The 20,886-nt window shown below is 34.7% G+C and overlaps 1 protein-coding gene across 4 annotated transcripts in view; it reads right to left on the bottom strand.

Moving 5' to 3' along the window:
• Nucleotides 1-260: 260 nt before the first annotated feature.
• METTL25 (methyltransferase like 25) overlaps nt 261-20,886 on the bottom strand; it is a 124,790-nt gene continuing 104,164 nt past the window's right edge. Inside the window, exons 10-12 of one of the 4 annotated variants that reach the window (XM_032296903.1) lie at nt 2,705-2,779; nt 2,074-2,145; nt 261-494 (exon numbers count right to left, since the gene is read on the bottom strand). In XM_032296903.1, the coding sequence (XP_032152794.1) occupies nt 402-494; nt 2,074-2,145; nt 2,705-2,779 (240 nt within the window). In that variant the 3' untranslated portion in view covers nt 261-401. Of the gene's footprint in view, nt 495-2,073; nt 2,146-2,699; nt 2,780-14,723; nt 14,734-19,028; nt 20,749-20,886 lie in introns of those variants that run through there. The other 3 variants (XR_004274682.1, XR_004274681.1, XM_032296910.1) reach the window with 3 other exon arrangements.

Raw genomic sequence — 20,886 nt, 5'->3', positions numbered from 1 at the left:
CTTCCAAAATGTGGATGAAACTGTAAATGATCTACAGCACAACTAACTTTACCTCTTATCTCTGCTAAATTCAATAAATCAAAATGTGATTTGTAGCAAATATAGAGGGTCTTAAACATTGAACAGGAATTAAGATGTAGATTACAATCTTCTACTGATGTACTAACTCAGGAATGTAGGTCAATCCTTTTATATTGTTATCGTGGGTTCTGATTTTATTAATGTATGCTTTGACCGTGGAAAAATGGATTTTAACCTTCTGTTGTTAGCCATATTTTATTATTTAAAATATAGAGCAATCATTTAAAAATTTTTATAAAACAGGACATAAATGTTTAGAAAAGCAATCTCAGTAGCAGGTCTCATAGAGAAATACATCTAATAATTTGCTTCAATGGAAATCATTGCTGCTTCTTCAGAGCAATAACAGCATAACATCTGGGAGATTTCACAGGATCAAATAACTTCACAAGAGCAGACCACGCAATATCTTCCTGCAAATTGATAAGTGATTTAGATATACAACCATTTGTTAAAGAAAAATATGAGAGAGGAGTCAGATTATGTATTGTAATATAAAAAATTCATAAAAACAAACTATATCACAGAAAATTCTTATTCTTTGTTAAACAAAATTAACATTCACAATTACACCTTCAAGAAAATTTATGCTGAGGAAACAAGGATGTACATAGAGAGCGAATTACGAGTTTACTGTTTGCTATGGTTGTGAAAAACTAGAAGTGGCCAATCACAAATGGATATTAGTTAAATAAATTATTTTATGATGACATATTATTCACTTTCTATAGTGCATTTAATATGGTGGAAAATTCTGAATAAAATATATAAAATGAATTAGATGTAAAACTGCATTTATAATTTGATTCTAATTTAAATCAAAGTATAAATAATGTGCACACATAACTATATACATACATAATACATATATATTTGAGAGATTCCATAGAAAGTATACTAAAAATATAATAATTGAAGCTATTAAATAAAAGGTAGTATTATGGCTACACTTAATTTCATTATATACCCTGTATTTTAAATTTTCTAACATAAATGTGCATTATTTTATAAGATATTAATTGAAATATTAAAAATAACATATAATTTCTATTATTTCATTACAATCTATCAATCTTTGTGCATACCGTTTTGCTTACCTCTTGTACATAGGTCAATGGAGATTGTTTTGAGAAGAGATGTGAGAATCTAGTAAAATAGGTACTGATTTTATGACCCACTAACTTAGGAACTAAAGCTTTCCAGTGATATGAAGTTAGCTGGCAGCTTAGGAAAGTATATCATTGTTTACATATTTAAAAATTGCCTTTCTCCATAAAAATACAAATTAGAACAAAGCAAACATTTAAAAATATCCATTTGATCCAATTAGAATTTGTTGAAAAGAAGAAAGTAAAGCTCCCTGTATGACAAAATAAAATTGTTAAAGAGTTTATAGTGGAAATATTTGGTGAGTCCATGAATGGGTTTAATTTAAACAGTTCATCAAGCTTTATTTTACCCATAGTCAGAGTAGAATCTGCAAAAAATATTTTCCTTAAAGACAACCCCAAAGACAATATTTTTGTCATTCAACATATATAAATAAGACTGTGAAAAAAAAACCAGAAGGAATCTTCCTTGATCAGAAGTTTCTATTCTGTGGAATCCATATGGCCAACACTCCAAAAGTGAATTAAAAGACAAATTCTTACAAAATGAAATGTATATACAATATCTTTTATGTCTGGCCTTTATTAATTTCAGCTATACAATATTTCATATATAGTGGTTTATGTTCACTGCCTATGTATAGTAATTACCATACAATTAAAAGAATGTAAACTTTATTATAGCAGCTTTGCTGAAAACATCTGTTGTACATATGTGTATATGTTTAAAAAGAGATGGAATGAATATTTAAACTATGAAAATATAATGAGAAAAATTTTCTTACTAGTTTTATGTGAAAGAACCTTATCCTACATATAAGTGGATCTATATTACTGTATTGAGTAAAATATTTATTATGTATTTTAAAATAACATAATTTACCTGCTCTTTCAGGTAACAAAGTCGATCCAGAAGAATCAAAGTCTCTATACAAGGAGCCAGAACAACTTTCAACTAAAATAAAAATTAGATAGATAGGTTGGAGGTACTTAAAAAAAAAAAGACTAGCTTATTTCCTTAACACTTATGTTTAAGAAAAGGTATCTACAGAAGTTTATATAGACTCAATCTCCAGTATCCATGTATATCTTCAGAAAATGAATATTTCAGAGATCAAAAGGTTTTCTTTAATAATAGAAAAAGAATGTCCTTTAGGTGACTGTGAGGTAGACTCCAAGCAATCAGATGTGATAGAAAGCTTTTAAAGGGGTACTAAGAATGAAATTCATTAAAAGGAATGCTTGTAAAATAACTGCATTGGGACCAATATGTGTTCAAAGGACTCTGAAACTTTTTGTACATTTATAATACTTTTTTAAGAGAAATCTACCATGTGTTCTCTTTATTACATTACTGATACCTAATATAATCCTGAAATAGGAAATGATCCCAAATAGTTTTTCTACAGTAAGAGAAAAACAACATAGATTGCTTGGCCCATAATAAAATTTAATAGGACCCTATTCAAGTCTAGCAACATATCCAATTTAATATGCTTAACTCTGAGATTTACCATATTAAAAGCTTCCAGCTCATTCATTCGAGGCTTATACTTCTCATAGTAGTTCATTATAGTTTTTTCTGGCAGCTTCAAGATAAAAAAACAACAAATTTAACAATAGTTCAAAAATAGTTTTCCTTGTCAAACATATCCTAAAGTAAAATAAACATTACGTCAATTTAAAACAGCTTTAGGTGTCTGAAGAGCTCTCTCTAAGGATATTCATGAAGCCAGTCAAGGTAACTCTAAATTACTTAAAACTTTTATACTGATACAGGGTATACAGCACATCATAGTTAAAACCACCAGTAACATCCTATTAATATTGTTTAATTTCAACAACTAAAAAGGAAGTATTTACTTTCATTTTTTATTATGCTTAGGGAAAATAGGAGGAGCTCAAACATTTTTTTATTAAAATTAAATTTTACAACACTGTATCTAAAACAAGACATCTTTGAGCAAAATTCAAAGGCAACAGAAACACAATAGCATATGTCTATGCTTAAGGTAGTTTCTTTTAACATTCAATCAACAAATCCATTAAAGAGTATTACTTTTCATTTTTGTTTTTTTTTTCCTAAAACAAATACCCACAGTATGTTGAACTCCTGTATTTAGCAGGCCTCTCTATTCAATTGTGTTTATGCTCCTCTAGGTGAGCTTTATGTTACAGGGTCAATTGTATTTATTTCTAAACTTGCTATGCCAGTTACATTATTGCCGTAACATACAGGTTGAATATACCTAATCCAAAACCTGAAATGCCCCCAAACTGAAACTTTTTGAGTGCCAACATGACATTCAAAGGAAATGCTCATTGGAGCATTTCAGATTTTGGATTTTTCAGATTAGGGATACTCAACTTGTAAGTATATAAGGTAAATATTTTTTAAAAATCTGAAATTTGAAACACTCTGGTCCCAAGCATTTTAGATAAGGAATACTCAATCTATCATATAAATAAGTATTACATAACAAATGAAATATGAAAGCAACAGGAAAAATTGATTTTATAAATTGAATGCCTTTGTGAAAGGTCTGATAAAGGAGAGTTACCTAAAGAAATCGCTGTCAATTAGATGTAGTCAGAATAAATGAGAGGCTGGATAAAATGAGTAAAAATCTGAAAGGACTTGTACTCAGATTTATTTGCAAATGTTTAAATGAATTTATTATTTTTTCAAAGTCTCTATTGTTTTTATTATTGCACTAAATTTCTTTTGAATTTAAAAAAGTACAAAGGGTAGTGGAAAGCAAGGCTTTGTCTCATTCAATTTCTTGTAAAGCCTTCCAGAAAAACTCTCCCCTCTCGTACGGAACCCATGCGGATTACACACTCCCCATCCTTTTTAAAAGTTTGCCGGTTTTTTTGAATCAAATGAGTTCCTGCTGGAGAAAACTTCTGCAGAAGAATATATTGGACTAAATCCAGGCCTGAACTTCAAGGCAGCAAAAACTCTCATCTCACAAAATTGTGTGTGTTCAATTATAGCCTTTAGTTCTCTCCTCTACCATCCGAAGAGCAGCAGTTGTAAGATAACCCAGAACTCATAACCTTTCCTATTTTGCTTCCTAAAAACAGGTTTCTTCAGTGTGATTTCTTGGGTGCTCCATTTTCTTTTTTTTTTCTTTTGTGTCAAATTGGGAAGCACCATGCTGGTCATCAGTTGTGTTCGTTTCAAACTAGGGACTGTTGATTTTGTTCCTCAGGATACACTTTAGATAACTATGTTCTGTTGATTTTGTCTGAGATCTGTAACTGTGGGCATTTCCTCTTGGTATCTTTCTGAATCCCTCTTTTATCTTCATTATACTTTGTAATATATATAGTTTAAGATGTGATATTGTCAAAGAGAGTTTTGTTTCTCTTTCTCATTCTATTTGTTGCTTTTGAGTGTATTCTGGAGAAAAAAGGTGAGAACACCATTTTACTCTAATATTAAAATAAAAGTTTGTTGTTTTGAGAGATCCAAAACTGGATATTATAGGCTATGCATTATAGGTATGTTTGAGGCAAAAAAGCCAAGGGATAACTCCAAAGAGTAAAACCATATGCAAATCTGTACGAAGAAAAAAAAAAAAAAAAAAAAAAAGAAACCAAACCAAAACAAAAATGGCCTGTTCTTACAAGAGCATAAGAAGTGTACAGTTGGCCTTCTATAACTGCCGGCTCTGTACCAACAAACTCTATCATCTGCAGATCAGAAATATCCAGAAAAACAAAATAACAAACGAAGTGACATCAGCAAGAAGACTGACTACATATGCCTGATGCTAGTCCCCCCATACAAGAAAGAGACAAGGCAATGAATACACAGATGAGATTTGATTGGAATGTTGACGGGAGAGCATTTGAGCACAGCATGGAAGTGGATGGAGATGCATCTGTGGTGATCAGAAGTCCAGGAGAGCAGCTTGGAGACACCTAGCCTCTGTAGCTCTATCTTTTCTGATTGGATGAGAATCTGCCCCAAATCGGCAGAAACTTCCTGTTACAGGGAAAAGGTAAGCAGAAGAACGCTACCAGCCCCCATTGCTACCACAAACACCTACCATCCTTTCTACAAGAGAATCTCATAGTCTTCATAAGTGGTGAGCCCAGTTTGGGGAGCTTCCAGGAATCCACACAGCGTGCACTCCCCACTCCCACCTAGCCTTGTACATCAAGTTTTCTACAGCACAGAGCCATCTTAAGACCAGAGTAACATCAGGAGTGCACCCTGCTCTTTAGGTCACTAACACTGTACCTCTACACCACTGGGGCTCTATCTTCATTCCCAAGCCCAAATGGATGGCTGACTGCCACAACCTAAGCTGCATGGAGCCTGGGTCCAGGACTGGCTGTCACTCTGGTCCTATAGTAGAGAAACCAACTAACTTCCAGACACAAAAACAGTTTGACAATCCTGTCTAGTGTACACCTTCCCTTGAAATGGCCAAACTGCTGCGTGCCCTCTTCTGAGCGGGACAGTCCATGAAGCCTCCAAGATACTGACATGCTCTGGGGCCAGGTGCAGTACTACACACCTGCATCCAAGGATGTACAAACAGACCTGTGGTGCCCCATACCCTGAGCCACTCAAAGGCCCAATGCACTCAATCATAGACTGAGAAAGATTATGGCTACCTCTGGAGGGCAATCACCCAGGCTGGCTGAGCAGCTGTTGGCCCATGACACAGGCCTGAGAAATAGCTCTGGGGACCTTCCCAGTATACAAGCCTCCAACCCAGCCAAGTGGCTGTGTATCTACATCCCAGTCTTGAGAAGCAGCGCCCCTCCCAGAACAGCTCTGGATGACATGCCCCAGGTCAGCTCAACAGCCTTGCACCCCTATCCCGGGCATTGAGAAACAGCACTGTGGGCAGCTCTTGGTGGTCACACCCCCAGGTGGCCAAGGAACTGTGTGTATATGTTCCCAGCCAGAGTAACTCCCCATAACCCCAATGCCAGCTCCAAGCTGGCTAATCCATTATATGCAGGCATACACCTCCAACCTGAGAAATGGCACAGTGAGGACACCCTTAGCAAAGCTGCACCACCACTGTCCACAAACTCTCTCAGCCTGGGCCACTGAAACACTCACAAATGCCACTAGCATGGACTGCATCAGAAGAAACTATGTGGATACTACACTACTGCATCCACCTAGGACCACAGCCAATGCACCTCACCCAACTAATATCCCAAATCCCATTCATGTGAACAAGCCTATCTTTATGAAACCTACTCCATAAAATTGGATGGTGTGACTTTTCCACCAATTACACCGAAACCAATGCAGGGACACCTCAAACATGAAAAAGCAAGGAAACATAACACCTCCAAAGCAACACAATAATTCTCTAGTAGTGGAACCCAACTATAAGGAAAGATAAAAAAATGCCAGAGAAATAATTTTTAAAAAATCTTAAGAAAACTTAGTACAGATTAACAAATCAATGAAATCAGAAATGAGAAATTAAATAGATATAAAAAAGAACGAAATAGAAATTCTACAGCTGAAGAATTCAAGGAACAAAATAAAAAATACAATTGAAAGCTTCAATAACAGACTAGACCAAGCAGGTTTTTTTTTTCAAAATGAAAAAAACAAAAAATGTTAGTGATGAGTGCACATACAAATAAACCTAGACAACCGCTAAGAGTTCCTCACACTTTCATGTACTTACAAAATTATTTAATCTTTATAGACATAAGTGAACATTTGGTTCTGCTACTTCTTAAAGATGTGAAAAAATTTTTAAGTTTAAATATACAGTCTTAATTACACCAATGTCCCAATGTGCCAAGACAGATTGTAGGTAATGGAATCTCAACTGCTTCTCAAAGAATCAAAAACAAAAAACAAAACTCAATGCAATCTACAAGATTAATATATGTTCAGGAAAAATCCATATTAAGTAGATTCCACCCTTTTCTCCCTTCTCATCTATTCTCTATCTCAGTTATTGACAACTTTTTATAGTATAAGAGGACAGCAAAATTTCTCATCAACTTTTTGAAAAATAAACTATTGAAAAAAAGAGATAACCAAGAGCCTTGTGAATATAACACCATTAAAATTATTTACTGAGCACTAATGCTGGGTCTGCTATTACTATGAAATTTTCTGAGAAAACACTTTGCATTTGCATAGTATTTTAAAATAAATTCTCCAAACTGCTTCAGAATCTGTAGTGTATTTTTTCAAGTAACAGTTTATTGGAGTTATCATCATATGACACAGCTGGTTTGGAAACGATTACACTAACAGATAAAAAAGATTTAGACATAAAGAATGATGTGCCCTAATGTCATATGGTGTTACTGCTAAGAGTTAGGATCACAACTCACACCCTATTCTTAATTCTGTTTACTATCCTAAGTCCCTATATATTCTGTTTCACAGAATGCTACTAGTCACTGTGCTCATGTGCTCATGTGTTCATGCAAGTTTTGGCAATGCTTGCTAAACAAGGCTAACTATGTTCCCAGAGCCTTTATCATGCATAATAACTCTCCAGGAAGAGTATGGAGAATAGGGCAGGTGCCATAAACTCAAAGCCCTACAGGTACAAGGCAGGTAACAAAAGTGAGGAGGCAGGGAAGATGAGGACTCGGGGGCCAGAGAATGTGGCCCCATCTAGTGGGGCCCTGACCACACAGGAATACAGTCTAATCTACCCATGTCTTTTCAGAGAACCTACAAATCTGAGCTTTAATTTCAAATTCCCAGGTTTACGTATGTTGCATCAAATTTAAAAAAACAAACACTATAGTATGAAAAAAAAATATTTAGGCCAGATCAGGCTGGTCTCATTTAGAAAATCTGAAATACCATGAATCACAATTTTACTTCCCATAGGACCTTCATTCAAAGGATCTATTACTTTCTTAGGCCTCTGCAGAATAGTGTTGAAAATGTCGCCTTTGAAAGCGAGCATCCTGTCCTCCTAGACCATTATGGTTGGAGCACCTCTAAACACCAAGCGTGAATTGTTCAGGGTTTACTCAAATTGAAATAGAAAGTAATACTCAACCTTAACTGTTCATGTAGAAATGGTTCTCTTCTGACAAGTGTAGCCCTTGCAAATCTGTATTTCTAAACAATTATACTGGTAACTGAAGATATGTTTACAATAAGCCTCACAATTGTATTGTAAAAAATAACACTTAATTGACTAGATATGAAAAAGATCCTTCAACTTTCTCAAACAATTTTAAATATATAAGTGATTTGAAGGCATTTACAAGTTTAGAATTTGGGTTGAAACTAGTGACAGTTTCAAACACTACAATACTTGCAATATAACTTTTCTAAGGCAGAAAGGCTTTTTTCCTATTCTTTCCTCTTTTCCCTTTCACTTCTGCCCTGCCTTGTAAAAATTAGTTCTGAGAACCTGATGGTTATTTACCATAGTGCCTAGCATTGTGGCAGAAATGTACTAGAAACAGCATAAAAGGGTTTAATCACATGGCAAATGATTTTCTCCTCCTAGTGTCTGCTTGGTCCACATTCACTTCTTTTGACTGGTAAAACACTCAGCTTCTTTTGACTGGCAAAATAGCTACCCTGATCCTGGGATCAAGTACCAAAAGCATCATATTTCCAGAGCCATGAGAAACAGATATACCTGTTACAGTCAAATTAGACTCACTCCTATTTTATTTCCATGGATGAAATAAAAGCCTGGGTTCATTGGGCACCCTTGGGGGAAAATAAGAAATGTAACATTTGGAGTTATAATATAGAAATAAGAAATAACCACAAATTTCTTCCAAATGAAGTTTCAAATCAGATTTGATTTTTTCATCCTATTTCTTTTTTCTGGACAGCTTTGGTAGCCAAGATAGAAGTTCATTTCCTAGGTTGTCAGTGATTATTATTCTCTTTGATGGACACAGGATTTATGGAGTCTAAAGAGAACATACAATTCTAAAGTGTTCATGTTTGAGAGGGAACTCTGCAATGATCAGAAAGATCGAGTCCGTTTTAGTATAAAAAATGAGAACTATATTAACAATGAAGCTGACTCTATAGAATTCAGAGCTAGAGACTCACTCTACTCAATATTGCTGACATGTTGAACTGCTAGATAAAACTAAAACAGAAAAATAATCCTGGAGTTTAAAATATGTCTGACACGGTAGTATCTGGTCACCGTCTTCTGCAGTCATGGGCATAAAACCTCAAAGAGCACCACTCTATTCCACAACATAAAGATTAATCTCAATAATGTAGATACTGTCTGCTGTTTGCACTTGTCTTTCACCTGCACATTGCAAAGCTCCAATTAGAAGGTGATATGGTTTGGCTGTATCCCCACCCAAATCTCATCTTGAATTGCAGTTACCATAATCCCCATGTATCCTGGGAAGGACCTGGTAGGAGTTAATTGAATCACGGAGGCAGTTTCACTCATGCTATTTTCATGATAGTAAGTGCTCACGAGATCTGATGGTTTTATAAGGGCCTCCTCTGCTTGCTCAGCTCTTATTCTTCTCCTTCCTACTGCCATGTGAAGATGGATGTGTTTGTTTCCTTCTGCCATGATCGTAAGTTTTCTGAATACTCCCCAGTCCTGCAGAACTCAATTAAACCTCTTTCCTTCATAAATTACCCAGTCTAGGGTAGTTCTTTATAGCAGTCTAAGAACAGACTAATACAGAAGGTAAATCAACAAAACCATATGCAGGTACAGCATCTTGCATATGATACAGAAATACTTTATGGTAATGCTGACATCCAAAAAAGTGAGAAACACCAAGGCAGAAATACAGATTCCCACAGAGATTCCCTTAGAGATGGTAGCCATCTGTGGATTTTGTGCTGGGGACATGAGTTCGTTATGTCAAAGGCCGTCTGAAGATTGTGTCATAGTGCCATTCCCATCTGTTGTGTAGGAGTACCATGGTGAGTTGGTGGGTTGTGTCCTTGTTTCCTGCAATGTTGTAATCTGAGTTTCTGCTGGCTGAGTTGGAGAAGGTGAAGGTGCTACTGGATCATGGTTCTACATGGGTAATGGCATTGGAGGAGCAGAGGTAGAGACTCTAGACAACATGGGAATACTTGTGTTCCTGGCTGGTTTAATTTCCAATGATAGGGTGACTTTCATGTCACTGAACCACTCTCTGTGCACAAAATAGCAATACAAGCCACTGTCAGTCTTGGTTGCATTTTCTATAGTCAAGAAGGCATCCCTTTCAAAAGGTATGCCATTTCCTTGAATGCATCTTCTTCTAAAAGGTGGTATTAACTCAGAAAATTTCATCTGAGTATCCAAATATAGGACACATCTTTCAGCCCCAGCATACAGATGTGACCTCTCCATCACAGTTGTAAGGTAGCATGACAAGCTAACCCACTGCTCTATTCATTTGTACAGTATTTGCCACAAGTAGGATGAGGCTTAAGATGGTCCCTTGAATCCTCACGTATGGGGTCAGCCAATTATTTAGGAGGTAGTTTTCCAGCTTCTTCTTTAGAGTGCCTCCTCATGCCTTAGCTAACCCTTCCTCCAAAGGTCTTTATAAATAAATATAACTTTCTCCCAGAATTCCATTATCTCTTTGTCACATCTTTTCATAAGAATACTTAGAGGTATAATTGAAAATCAAATTTTTCCAGTTGGCCAATCTCTTTGCTAGATTTGACCAACTTACAAAGTTGAACAGATTACAGGGAGATTATTAGTGGACTGGAACAGTACTTGTTTTCTGCTGGGTTATTTTAAAAAATTCAGCAAAGATCTTAATTTTAGTTCACACACTTGGCTTGAAAAATCATAGAGACTTTGAGAATGCTGATGTAGGAAAGGGCTTTGAGAGAAATAATTTCTGAACTTGAAGACAGGTCTTCTGATATAATACAGATAGATAAAAACAAATTTTAAAAAATGAAGAAAAAACCCTATAGGATTTATGGAACATCATTAAGGCTATCAAGTAAATATCTGCATTAAGGTTATTCCAGAAGGAAAAAGGTATAGAAAACATAATTATGGAAATAATAGTTGAAAACTTCCCAAGTCTTGGAAGATAAATGAACATCCATGTCGAGGAAGCTCAAAGACATCAAATAGATTAAACCCAAACAGGTCCTCTTCAAGGCATATTAAAGCCAAACTATCATAAGTCAAGAACAAATAAAGAATTCTAAAATCACCAACAGAAAAACATCAAGTCACATATAAGGTAATCTCAATTAGACTAACAGTGGATTTTTCAGAAAGCTTATTTGCCAGGAAAGAATGGCATGATATAGTCAAAGCATTGAAAGATAAAACAAAAAAAAAACTGCCAGCCAAGATCATGATACCCAGAAAAGCTATCTTTCAGAAATGTAGAAGAAATAAAATCTTTCGCAGATCTCAGATAAGTAAAAACTAAGAAAATTCATCACCCTTAGACTGGCCTTTAAAAGTGCTCAAATCAGTCTTACATCTGAAATGAAAAAATAGCAATCGTCACTATCAAAGCATGAAACAATAAAACTCACTGGTAGAGGTGATATACAAAAGAGAAAAAGAAAGGAATAAAATTTTACCACTGCAGAAAACTACCCAATCACAAAAATAAATAAGCAAGAAAAAAAAAAAGATATAAAAAACAACCAGAAAACAATTAAAAAATGCCAAAAGTAAGTCTTCGCCTGTCAATAATAGCCCTGAATGTAAATGGACTACATTCTCCAATTTAAACATATAAACGGGCAAAATTGATTTTTTTTTAGAGACCCAACTATATGCAGTCTGTAGGAAACTTACCTCACTGGTAAACACACTCATAGACTTCAAAGTGTATGGGGATTACAAAAAGACATTCCAGCCAGGTGCTGTGGCTCACACGTTACCTCAGCACTTTGGAAGCCAAGATCACACACTACTCTGCAGCCTGGGTTTCAGAGCAAGACTCCATCTCAAAAAAAAGAAAAAAAGAAAAGAAAAGATATTCTATGCTAATGGAAAAACTGAGCAGGAGTAGATTAGGCAAAACAGAATTTAAGCCAATAGCTATAAAGAGAGACACTATGTAATAATAAAGGGATTACATTAGCAAGAGAATATAACAATTTTAAATACAGATGCAACTTATACTGGTGTACCTAGATATATAAAATAAGTATTATTAGATCCAAAGAGACAGATAGACTCCACTATAGTAATAGTTGGGGACTTCAACACCTCACTCTCAGCATTGAATAAATCATCTAGACAGAAGATCAACAACAACAAAAAAACCCCATTAGATGTAAACTGCATATTAGGCGAAGCTAACAGAACAGACACTTATAGAATATTTCACCCAGCAGCTGCAGAATACACATTCTTTTCATCAGCACATGGAATATTCTCCAGGATCAACCATACATTATGACACAAAAAAGTCTCAAAAAATTTTAAAAATCAAAATCATACCAAATATCTTATCTGGCCACAATGGAATACAACTAAACATCAATAACAAGAGGAAAATTCACACCTATGAAAAATACATGGAAATTAAAAAGCATGCTCCTGAATGACCAATGGATGAACAAAACTAAGAATGAAGTTAAAAAGTTCCTTAAAACAATGGAAAACAGAAACATAACATGCTGAAACCTATTGAACACACCAAAAGCAGTACTAAGGGGTAAGTTTATAGCAATAAATAAGTACATCAAAACTCTAGTAAGATTTCAAATAAAGAACCTAATGATACATGTCAAGTAATTAGAAAAGCAAGAACAAGTCAAATCCAAAATTAGTAGAAGGAAAAAAATTACAATCAGGGCAGAAATAAATGCAATTGAGAATTACAAAGAGAATAAAACAAAAAATTGTTGTTTTGAAAAGATAAATAAAATCTGCAAACAATTAGACCAACTTAAAAAAAAAAAAAAGCAATAAGAACCAAATTTTAAAACTCCAAAACAAAAACAGAGACGTCACAACAAATACCACAGAATATAATCATTAGAAACTACTATGAACAGCTATGTACCAAAAAATTAGAAAAGGCAGTGCAAATAGGTAAGTTCCTAGACACATATAACCTACCAGCATTGAACCAGGAAGAAACAGAAAACCCGAATAGACCAATAACAAGTAATAAGTTTGATATCTTATCAAAGATATCAAAGAGAAGATATCAAAGAGAAGAAAAGATATCAGAAGTCGAAGACCAACTTAATGAAATAAAACAAGATGACAAGATTAGAGAAAAAAGGATAAAAAGGAACGAGCAAAGTCTCCAAGAAATATGGGACTATGTGAAAAGACCTAATCTACGCTTGATAGGTGTACCTGAATGTGATGAAGAGAATCAATCCAAGCTTGAAAATACGCTTCAGAATATTATTCAGAAAAACTTTCCCAACCTAGCAAGGCAGGACAATATTCAACTCCACGTAATACAGAGAACACCACAAAGATATTCCTCAAGAAGACCAACCTCAAGGCACATAATCGCCAGATTTACCAGGGTTCAAATGAAGGAGAAAATACTGAGGGCAGCCAGAAAGAAAGGTCAGGTTACCCATAAAGGGAAGCCTATCAGAATCACAGCTGATCTCTCAGCAGAAACCCTACGAGCTAGAAGAGAGTGGGGGCCAATATTCAACATCCTTAAAGAAAAGAACTTTCAACCCAGAATTTTACATCCAGCCAAACTAAGCTTCATAAGTGAAGGAAAAATAAAATCTTTTGTGAGCAAGCGAGCACTCAGCGATTTCATCACCACCAGGCCTGCTTTACAAGAGCTTCTGAAAGAACCACTACATATAGAAAGGAATAACCAGTATCAGCCTTTCTAAAAAATACCAAAAAGTAAAGAGCATCAACATAATCAAGAATTTACATTAACTAATAGGCAAAACAGCCAGCTAACATTAAATGGCAGTATTAAACTCACATATATTATTATTAATTCTAAATTTAAATCGACTAAATCCCCCAATCCAAAGACACAGACAGGCAAAAAAAGCCAAAACCCATCGGTATGCTGCATCCAGATCCATCTTACATGCAAGGATACACAAAGACTCAAAACAAAGGGATGGAGAAAGATTTACCAACCAAATGGAGATCAAAAATAAATAAATAAATAAATAAATAAATAAAAAGCAGGAGTTGCTTTAAAGCAACAAAGATCAAAAGAAGCAAAGAAGGATATTACATAATGATAAAAGGATCAATGCAACAAGAAGAGCTAAAGATCCTAAATATATATGCACCCAATACAGGAATACCCAGATATATAAGACTTATAAAGAGACTTAGACTCCCACACAATAATAGTGCGAGACTTCAACATCAATATTAGTCAGATCAATCAGACAGAAAATTAACAACAATATCCAGGATTTGAACTCAGATCTGGAACAAGTAAACTTAATTAACATTTATAGAACTCTTCACTTTAAATATACAAAATATACACTCTTATCAGTACCACAACACATCTATTTACAGGTTTATATGAAATATTGGTTGGCTGCTTGTTTGTTATTTTCTTCCCTCATTTTTTTTTCGTGTCTCTATTATTAAGCACAATTATAGGCATACCCATTTTTAGACTGAAAAAATAAAAAACAACAACAAAAACAAGTAATAAGTTTGAATCAGTGATTAATAAAAGTCTTCCAAACAAAGAAAATTCCAGGATTGGATGGCTTCACATATGAATTCTACTGAAAACTTAAAAAAGAATGAATACCAATTAATTTGAAACTATTGCAAATAATTAAAGTGTAGGGAATTCTTACTAACTCATTATACGAAGCCAGCATAATGCTGATAACAAAACCAGATAAGGACACAACAACAAAAACATAAAACTATAGGACAATACCTCTAACAAATATTAAACATCAAAATTATCAACAAAATACTAGCAAACTGAATCCAACAGAATATCGAAAAGACAATACACTATGATCAATTGAGATATATCTCAGGAATGCATGTCTGGTTCAACATACACAAATAAATGTGACACACCACATCAACAGAATGAAGGACAAAAACTATATTGTTATTTCAATAGATGTAGAAAAAGCATTGGATAAAATTCAATATCCCGTCATGATATAAACATTAAAAAACCTGGACATAGGAGAAACATACTTCAACATAATAAAGGCTACATATGACAATTCCACAGCTAACATCATACTGAAAGGGGAAAAAACTGAAAGCTTTTCCTCTAAGAACTTTAACAGGGCAAAGATGCCCAGTCTTACCACTCTCATGCAACAAGTATTGGAAGTTCTAATCAGGGCAACTAGGCAAGAGAAAGAAATAGAGGAAATCAAAATTGGAAAGGAGAAAGTAAAATTATCCCGGTTTGCAGATGACATGATCTTACTATAGATAGAAAAACCTAAAGATTCTACCAAGAAAATTCATAGAATAAACAAATTTAGCAGAATTGCAGCACACAAAATCAACATACAAAAATTGTTGAATTTCTATACATAATGAACTAGATTAAAAAAATCAAGAAATCAATTCCACTCACAATAGCTCTAAAGGAAATAAAATATATATGAATAAATTTAACCAAGGAGGTAAAAGACCTCTACAAGGAAAACTATAAAACATTGAAGAAACTGAAGAGGATAGAAAAAAAAAAATGGAAAAATATCCCATGCTCAGGGATCCAAAGAATAATGTTAAAATGACCATACTACCCAAAGCAATGTACAGGTACAGTGCAATCCCTATCAAAATACCAATGACATTATACACAGAATTAGAATAAAAAATTAAAATTTGTATGGAGTTATAAAAGATCCAGAATAGACACAGCCATCTTGAACAAAAAGAACAAAGCTGGAAGCATCACATTACTAGACTTCAAAATATTTTACAAAGCTGTAGTAATCAAAACATGATACTGCCATAAAAACAGAAACATATAGACAAATGCAATAGAATAGAGAGCCCAGAAATAAATTCACATTTCTTCAGTCAACTAATGTTTGACAAAGATGTCAAGAATATACATTGGAGAAAGAATAGTCACTTCCACAAATGTCTGGGAAAACTGGATATCTACATGCTGAGGAATTAAACTAGACACCTCATTTCTCATCCTATACAAAAATCAACTCAAAATGGATCCATGACCTAAAAATAAGACACAAAACAAAAAAACTAGTAGGAGAAAACATAGGAGAAATGCTTTAGGATATTGCTCTGGAAAAATATTTTTCAGTAAGACCTCAAAAGCACAGGCAAGTAAAGCAGAAAATAAGAAAAGAGGATTATATCAAACTAAAAAAGCTTTTGCAGAGCAAAGAAAATGATCATCAGAGTGAATGCAACCTACAGACTAGGGGAAAAGATTTCCAAACTTTTCATCCAACTGGTAATTAATGTCCAGAATATACAAGGAACTCAAATATTTCCACAGCAAAACAAGAACAACAACAACAACAACCCAAAATCTAAGGAAAAAAAAAAAACGGACAAATAATTGGAACTGACATTTCTCAAAAGAGCACATACAAATGGCCCTAAAGCACACACAAAAAATGCTCAACATTGCTAATAATCAGGGAAATGCAAATCAAAACCGCAATGATATATCATCTCACCCAACAGAATGGCTATCATGAAAAAGATAAAAAATAAAAAATGTTGGCAAAGATTCAGAGAAAAGGAACTCCTATACACTGTTGGTGAGAATGTAAACTAGTATAGCCACTATGGAGAAGCGGATAGAGCTTCCTGAAAGAATCATAAATAGAACTATCATACGATCCAGCAATCCCACTGCTTGGCATTGACCCAAAGGAAAAGAAATCAATATATCAAAGACACATTGGCATCCCTATGTTTACTTTAGCACTATTTATAATAGCCAAGATATTGAATCAACCTAGGTGTCCATCAACAGATTAACAGGGACAAAGAAAATGTGATATGTATAAACAATGAAATATGATTCGGCCATAAAAAATAATGAAATCCTTCATTCTTGGCAACACGTGTAGAACTGCAGAACATTATATTAAGTGAAATAAGCCAGGATCAGAACATTAAAAACATAGTATCTTCTCACTCAGATGTAGAAACTGGAAAAAAAAAAAAAAAAAGCGTAGAATGTAGCATGTTCTCACTCAGATGCAGAAACTGAAAAAAAAAAAGTAGAATGTAGTAGAGAGGATTCCAAAGGCTTGAAAGGATAGGGGGAAGTGAATTATGGGGAGCAATTTGTTAAAGAATACAAAATTATAGCTAGATGAGAGGATTAAGGTCTAGTAGTCTAGAGCATTGTAGGATGACTATAGTTCACAATAATATACTATATAGTTTCAAATAGCTGGAAGGAGGACCCTGAATGCCCACAACACAAAGGAATAATAAATGTCTGAGATGATGGACATGCTACTCATCCTAGTCTAATCACTATAGACATAATATATTACAACCTCACTATGTACATCATAAATATATACAATAATGTGTCCGTTTAAAAAACATAAAAGACAAAATATATATTAAAAAAAGAAAACAAAAAACAATACAGTATAACAACTACTTACATAGCATTTACACTGTATTAGGTATTATATGTAGTCTAGAGATTATCTAAAGTATACAGGAGGATATGCATAGGTTCTATGCAAATACTATGACACTAGGGACTTGAGCATCCATGGATTTAGATATCCATGGGAGTCCTGGAACCAATCCTTTGAGGATAGCAAGGAACGACTGTATTTATATATTTTTAAGTGAAAACTTCAGGGCTTAAAGAGTGATTCAAGCTTTAATCAACTTTTTAAATTAAACTTAAACATGAGTCTCGGCTGGGTGCGGTGGCTCATGCCTGTAATCCCAGCACTTTGGGAGGCCAAGGCGGGTGGATCATGAGGTCAGGAGATCGAGACCATCCTGGCTAGCATGGTGAAACCTCGTCTCTACTAAAAATACAAAAAAATTAGCTGAATGTGGTGGTGTGTGCCTGTAGACCCAGCTACTTGGGAGGCTGAGGCAGGAGAATTACTTGAACCCAGGAGGCGGAGGTTGCAGTAAGATTGTGCCACTGCACTCCAGCCTGGGCAACAGAGTGAGACTCTGACTCAAAAAAAAAAAAAAAAAAAAGAGTCTCATTAGATCACAGAGATTATAAGAAAAATTTTAAAATGAAGAGAGTATCTCTCAGTATATACACACCTTAAAGATAGGTGTTAGAAGTATGTTCATGGTCTCATGTGACATGTATATTCATTGTGTTAAGTGAAATAAGCCAGGATCAGAACGTTAAACATGGTATGTTCTCACTTATATGTAGAAGCTGGAAAAAATGTTAATCTCATAGAAATAAAATGTAGTACAGAGGATTGCAGATGCTTGGAAGGGTAGGGTGAAATGCGGTATACAGAGACATTTGTTAAAGAATACAAAATTATAGCTAGATAAGAGGATTAAGTTCTAGCAGCCTATAGCACTGTATATTCATGGTCTCATGAATACATATTCATGGTCTCATATTATAGACATCATTATTGAGTATTAAAGCCAGTGATAGCCTCTTCAACTTCCTGAAGATAAAAGGAAGGCACTGGAATGGAAGCACTGCCTGGCATAGATCATCCTTAGGCAAGAACAGACATGCAAACTTGTAAATTGAGAGTGCACACTGAACAGCAGCTGAAAGTACTGGTAATGAATGCCATTGCTCTGTACTGCTCGACTCCTAGTCTCTAGAAAAAGGAACCAGCATGAGTTAAGATGTGCAGTGGGGCCCTTATAGGGCCTACTTAGTGGGCTCTGAGTCACCTACAGGAAGATATCTAGTCCTAAAGAGAAACTGGAGTGGGGGACAATATATAAGAAATCATGTTCAGGTGCTTGAGGGTTTTTTTTTCTTCCCACTTTCCTTGTAGTTTGTTGACAGTGATTTTAACTCTGATATTATTCTGTGCATTAGACAGTATATGTCTTAGCACCCAAAATGTTTCATATATTTGACCAGTTTCATCCTATCAGCCAGACTTTCATGAGTTAAAGTCCTGGATACAAGCATGTCTTCTTTAACTCTTCAGTAAGATTCATCATTTCTTGCTTTTTTTTCTGCCTTTATTTCAAACTTTAATTCCTTAATCTGTTTCAGAAGTACATTTATTTTGTCTGTTGACAAACATGAATTTTCTCTGTATTTTTTCTCATAGGTTTGTTTGCCTGACGATTGCTAGTTTTGGAAAAACGCCAAACAAGCATTCTTGTACTCAAGTCTGTTAATAAGTTATGTAAGTATGACAAACAGAAGCATCAGTTCTAGAGTTACGCATCTGGATTGGAATCTCTCCTCCCAAATTTCCTAGATTTTGTCCTAAAGAAATCCACTTAACTTCTGTCTCAATTTCCTCATCTATAAAACAATAATAATGTCACTTATTTCATAAGGCCATCCTTAGTATTCAATAAGATAATATAAACAAAGCTTTTAGCATAGTGCCTGGCATAAAGCAAAGGTTTGGTAAACATTAGTTATCTCATGATGTTCCTAAAAAATAAATACATTTTATAACAGTTTTGATTTACAGAAATTTTGAGGACAGAGAATTTCCATATACTCTATACTTTTTTCTTCTCTTGTTAACATTTTACAATATGGTATATTTGTTATAATTAGTAAACCAATATTAATACATTAGTGTTAACAAAAGTCCACATTATAATCAAATTTCCTTAGTTTTTATGTAATGTCCTTTTCCAGGTCTAGAATTCCATCCAGGAAACCACATTGAAATTAGTCCTCTTGGCTTTGACAGTTTCTCAGACTTGCCTTGTTTTTGCAGACCTTGACAGTTTTGAGAAGTACATGTTTCTCCACTGGGATTTCTCAGATATTTTTCTCATATACAGATTAGGGATAGGTTTTTGAAAGAAATACTACAGGAATAAAGCACCATATTCCTTACCTTATAACAGGAGTACATACTATCAACATGAATTATCACTGTTGATGCTGACCTTGATTACCTGGCTGAGATTCTGTTTGTCAGGTTCTTCACTGGAAAGTTCCTCGTTTTCCCTGCTTCACATACTTATGCTCTTCGGAAAAAAGTCATTATGCACAGGCCACACTTAAAACATGGGGAGTTTTTCTTTATCTCCTCGAGGGGAAAATATCTATATAAATTATTTGGAGCTCTTTTCCATGGGACATTTGTCTCTTCTCCTCCATGTATTTGTTTATTCAATTAAAAAAAATAAATCTATATAAGGGGGGTGTAGATAAGCAAAGGTAGACCACATACTATAACTTTATGGAGTATGGGTTGGATGAGTAGATGACAGATACAGTTGTTCAGAGACCCTCCCCACATCATATGTGATAAGAAGATGGGTTAGCAACTGAGATAGTTCTCACCACTTGAGGGTGGGACTGAAGGTTCTTGGTTAGGACATAACTGGCTTAAGAACTAAAGTAAGTGTATGTGAAGGTGAACGCATCAGCAGATCCTGTCAAAGAAGTCAGGGAAGACAAAGCCAGTGGCAAGGAGGCTGAAGTGTTCCTGATATTCTCAGGTTGATAGAGGAAGTTATCCAAAGATTAGTATCACTGTGATCTTCTGGAATAAACAGAGCAAAGGTGACTCAGTATGTTATTACTTTTAGGTATGATTTCATTTTGCATGTAACTGATGTTCCTAAGTTTGAAACATATGGGCTTTTTGCTTTTTAGTTTTCAAGTTTTCTATAGATAGATC

The sequence above is a fragment of the Sapajus apella genome, unplaced genomic scaffold, assembly GCF_009761245.1.
Source record: "Sapajus apella isolate SASKATOON/1434 unplaced genomic scaffold, GSC_monkey_1.0 scaffold2, whole genome shotgun sequence".
Taxonomy (NCBI): Eukaryota; Metazoa; Chordata; class Mammalia; order Primates; family Cebidae; genus Sapajus; species Sapajus apella.
The sequence above is the reverse complement of the archived record's forward strand: the minus strand, read 5'-3'. Positions and strand labels throughout refer to the sequence as shown.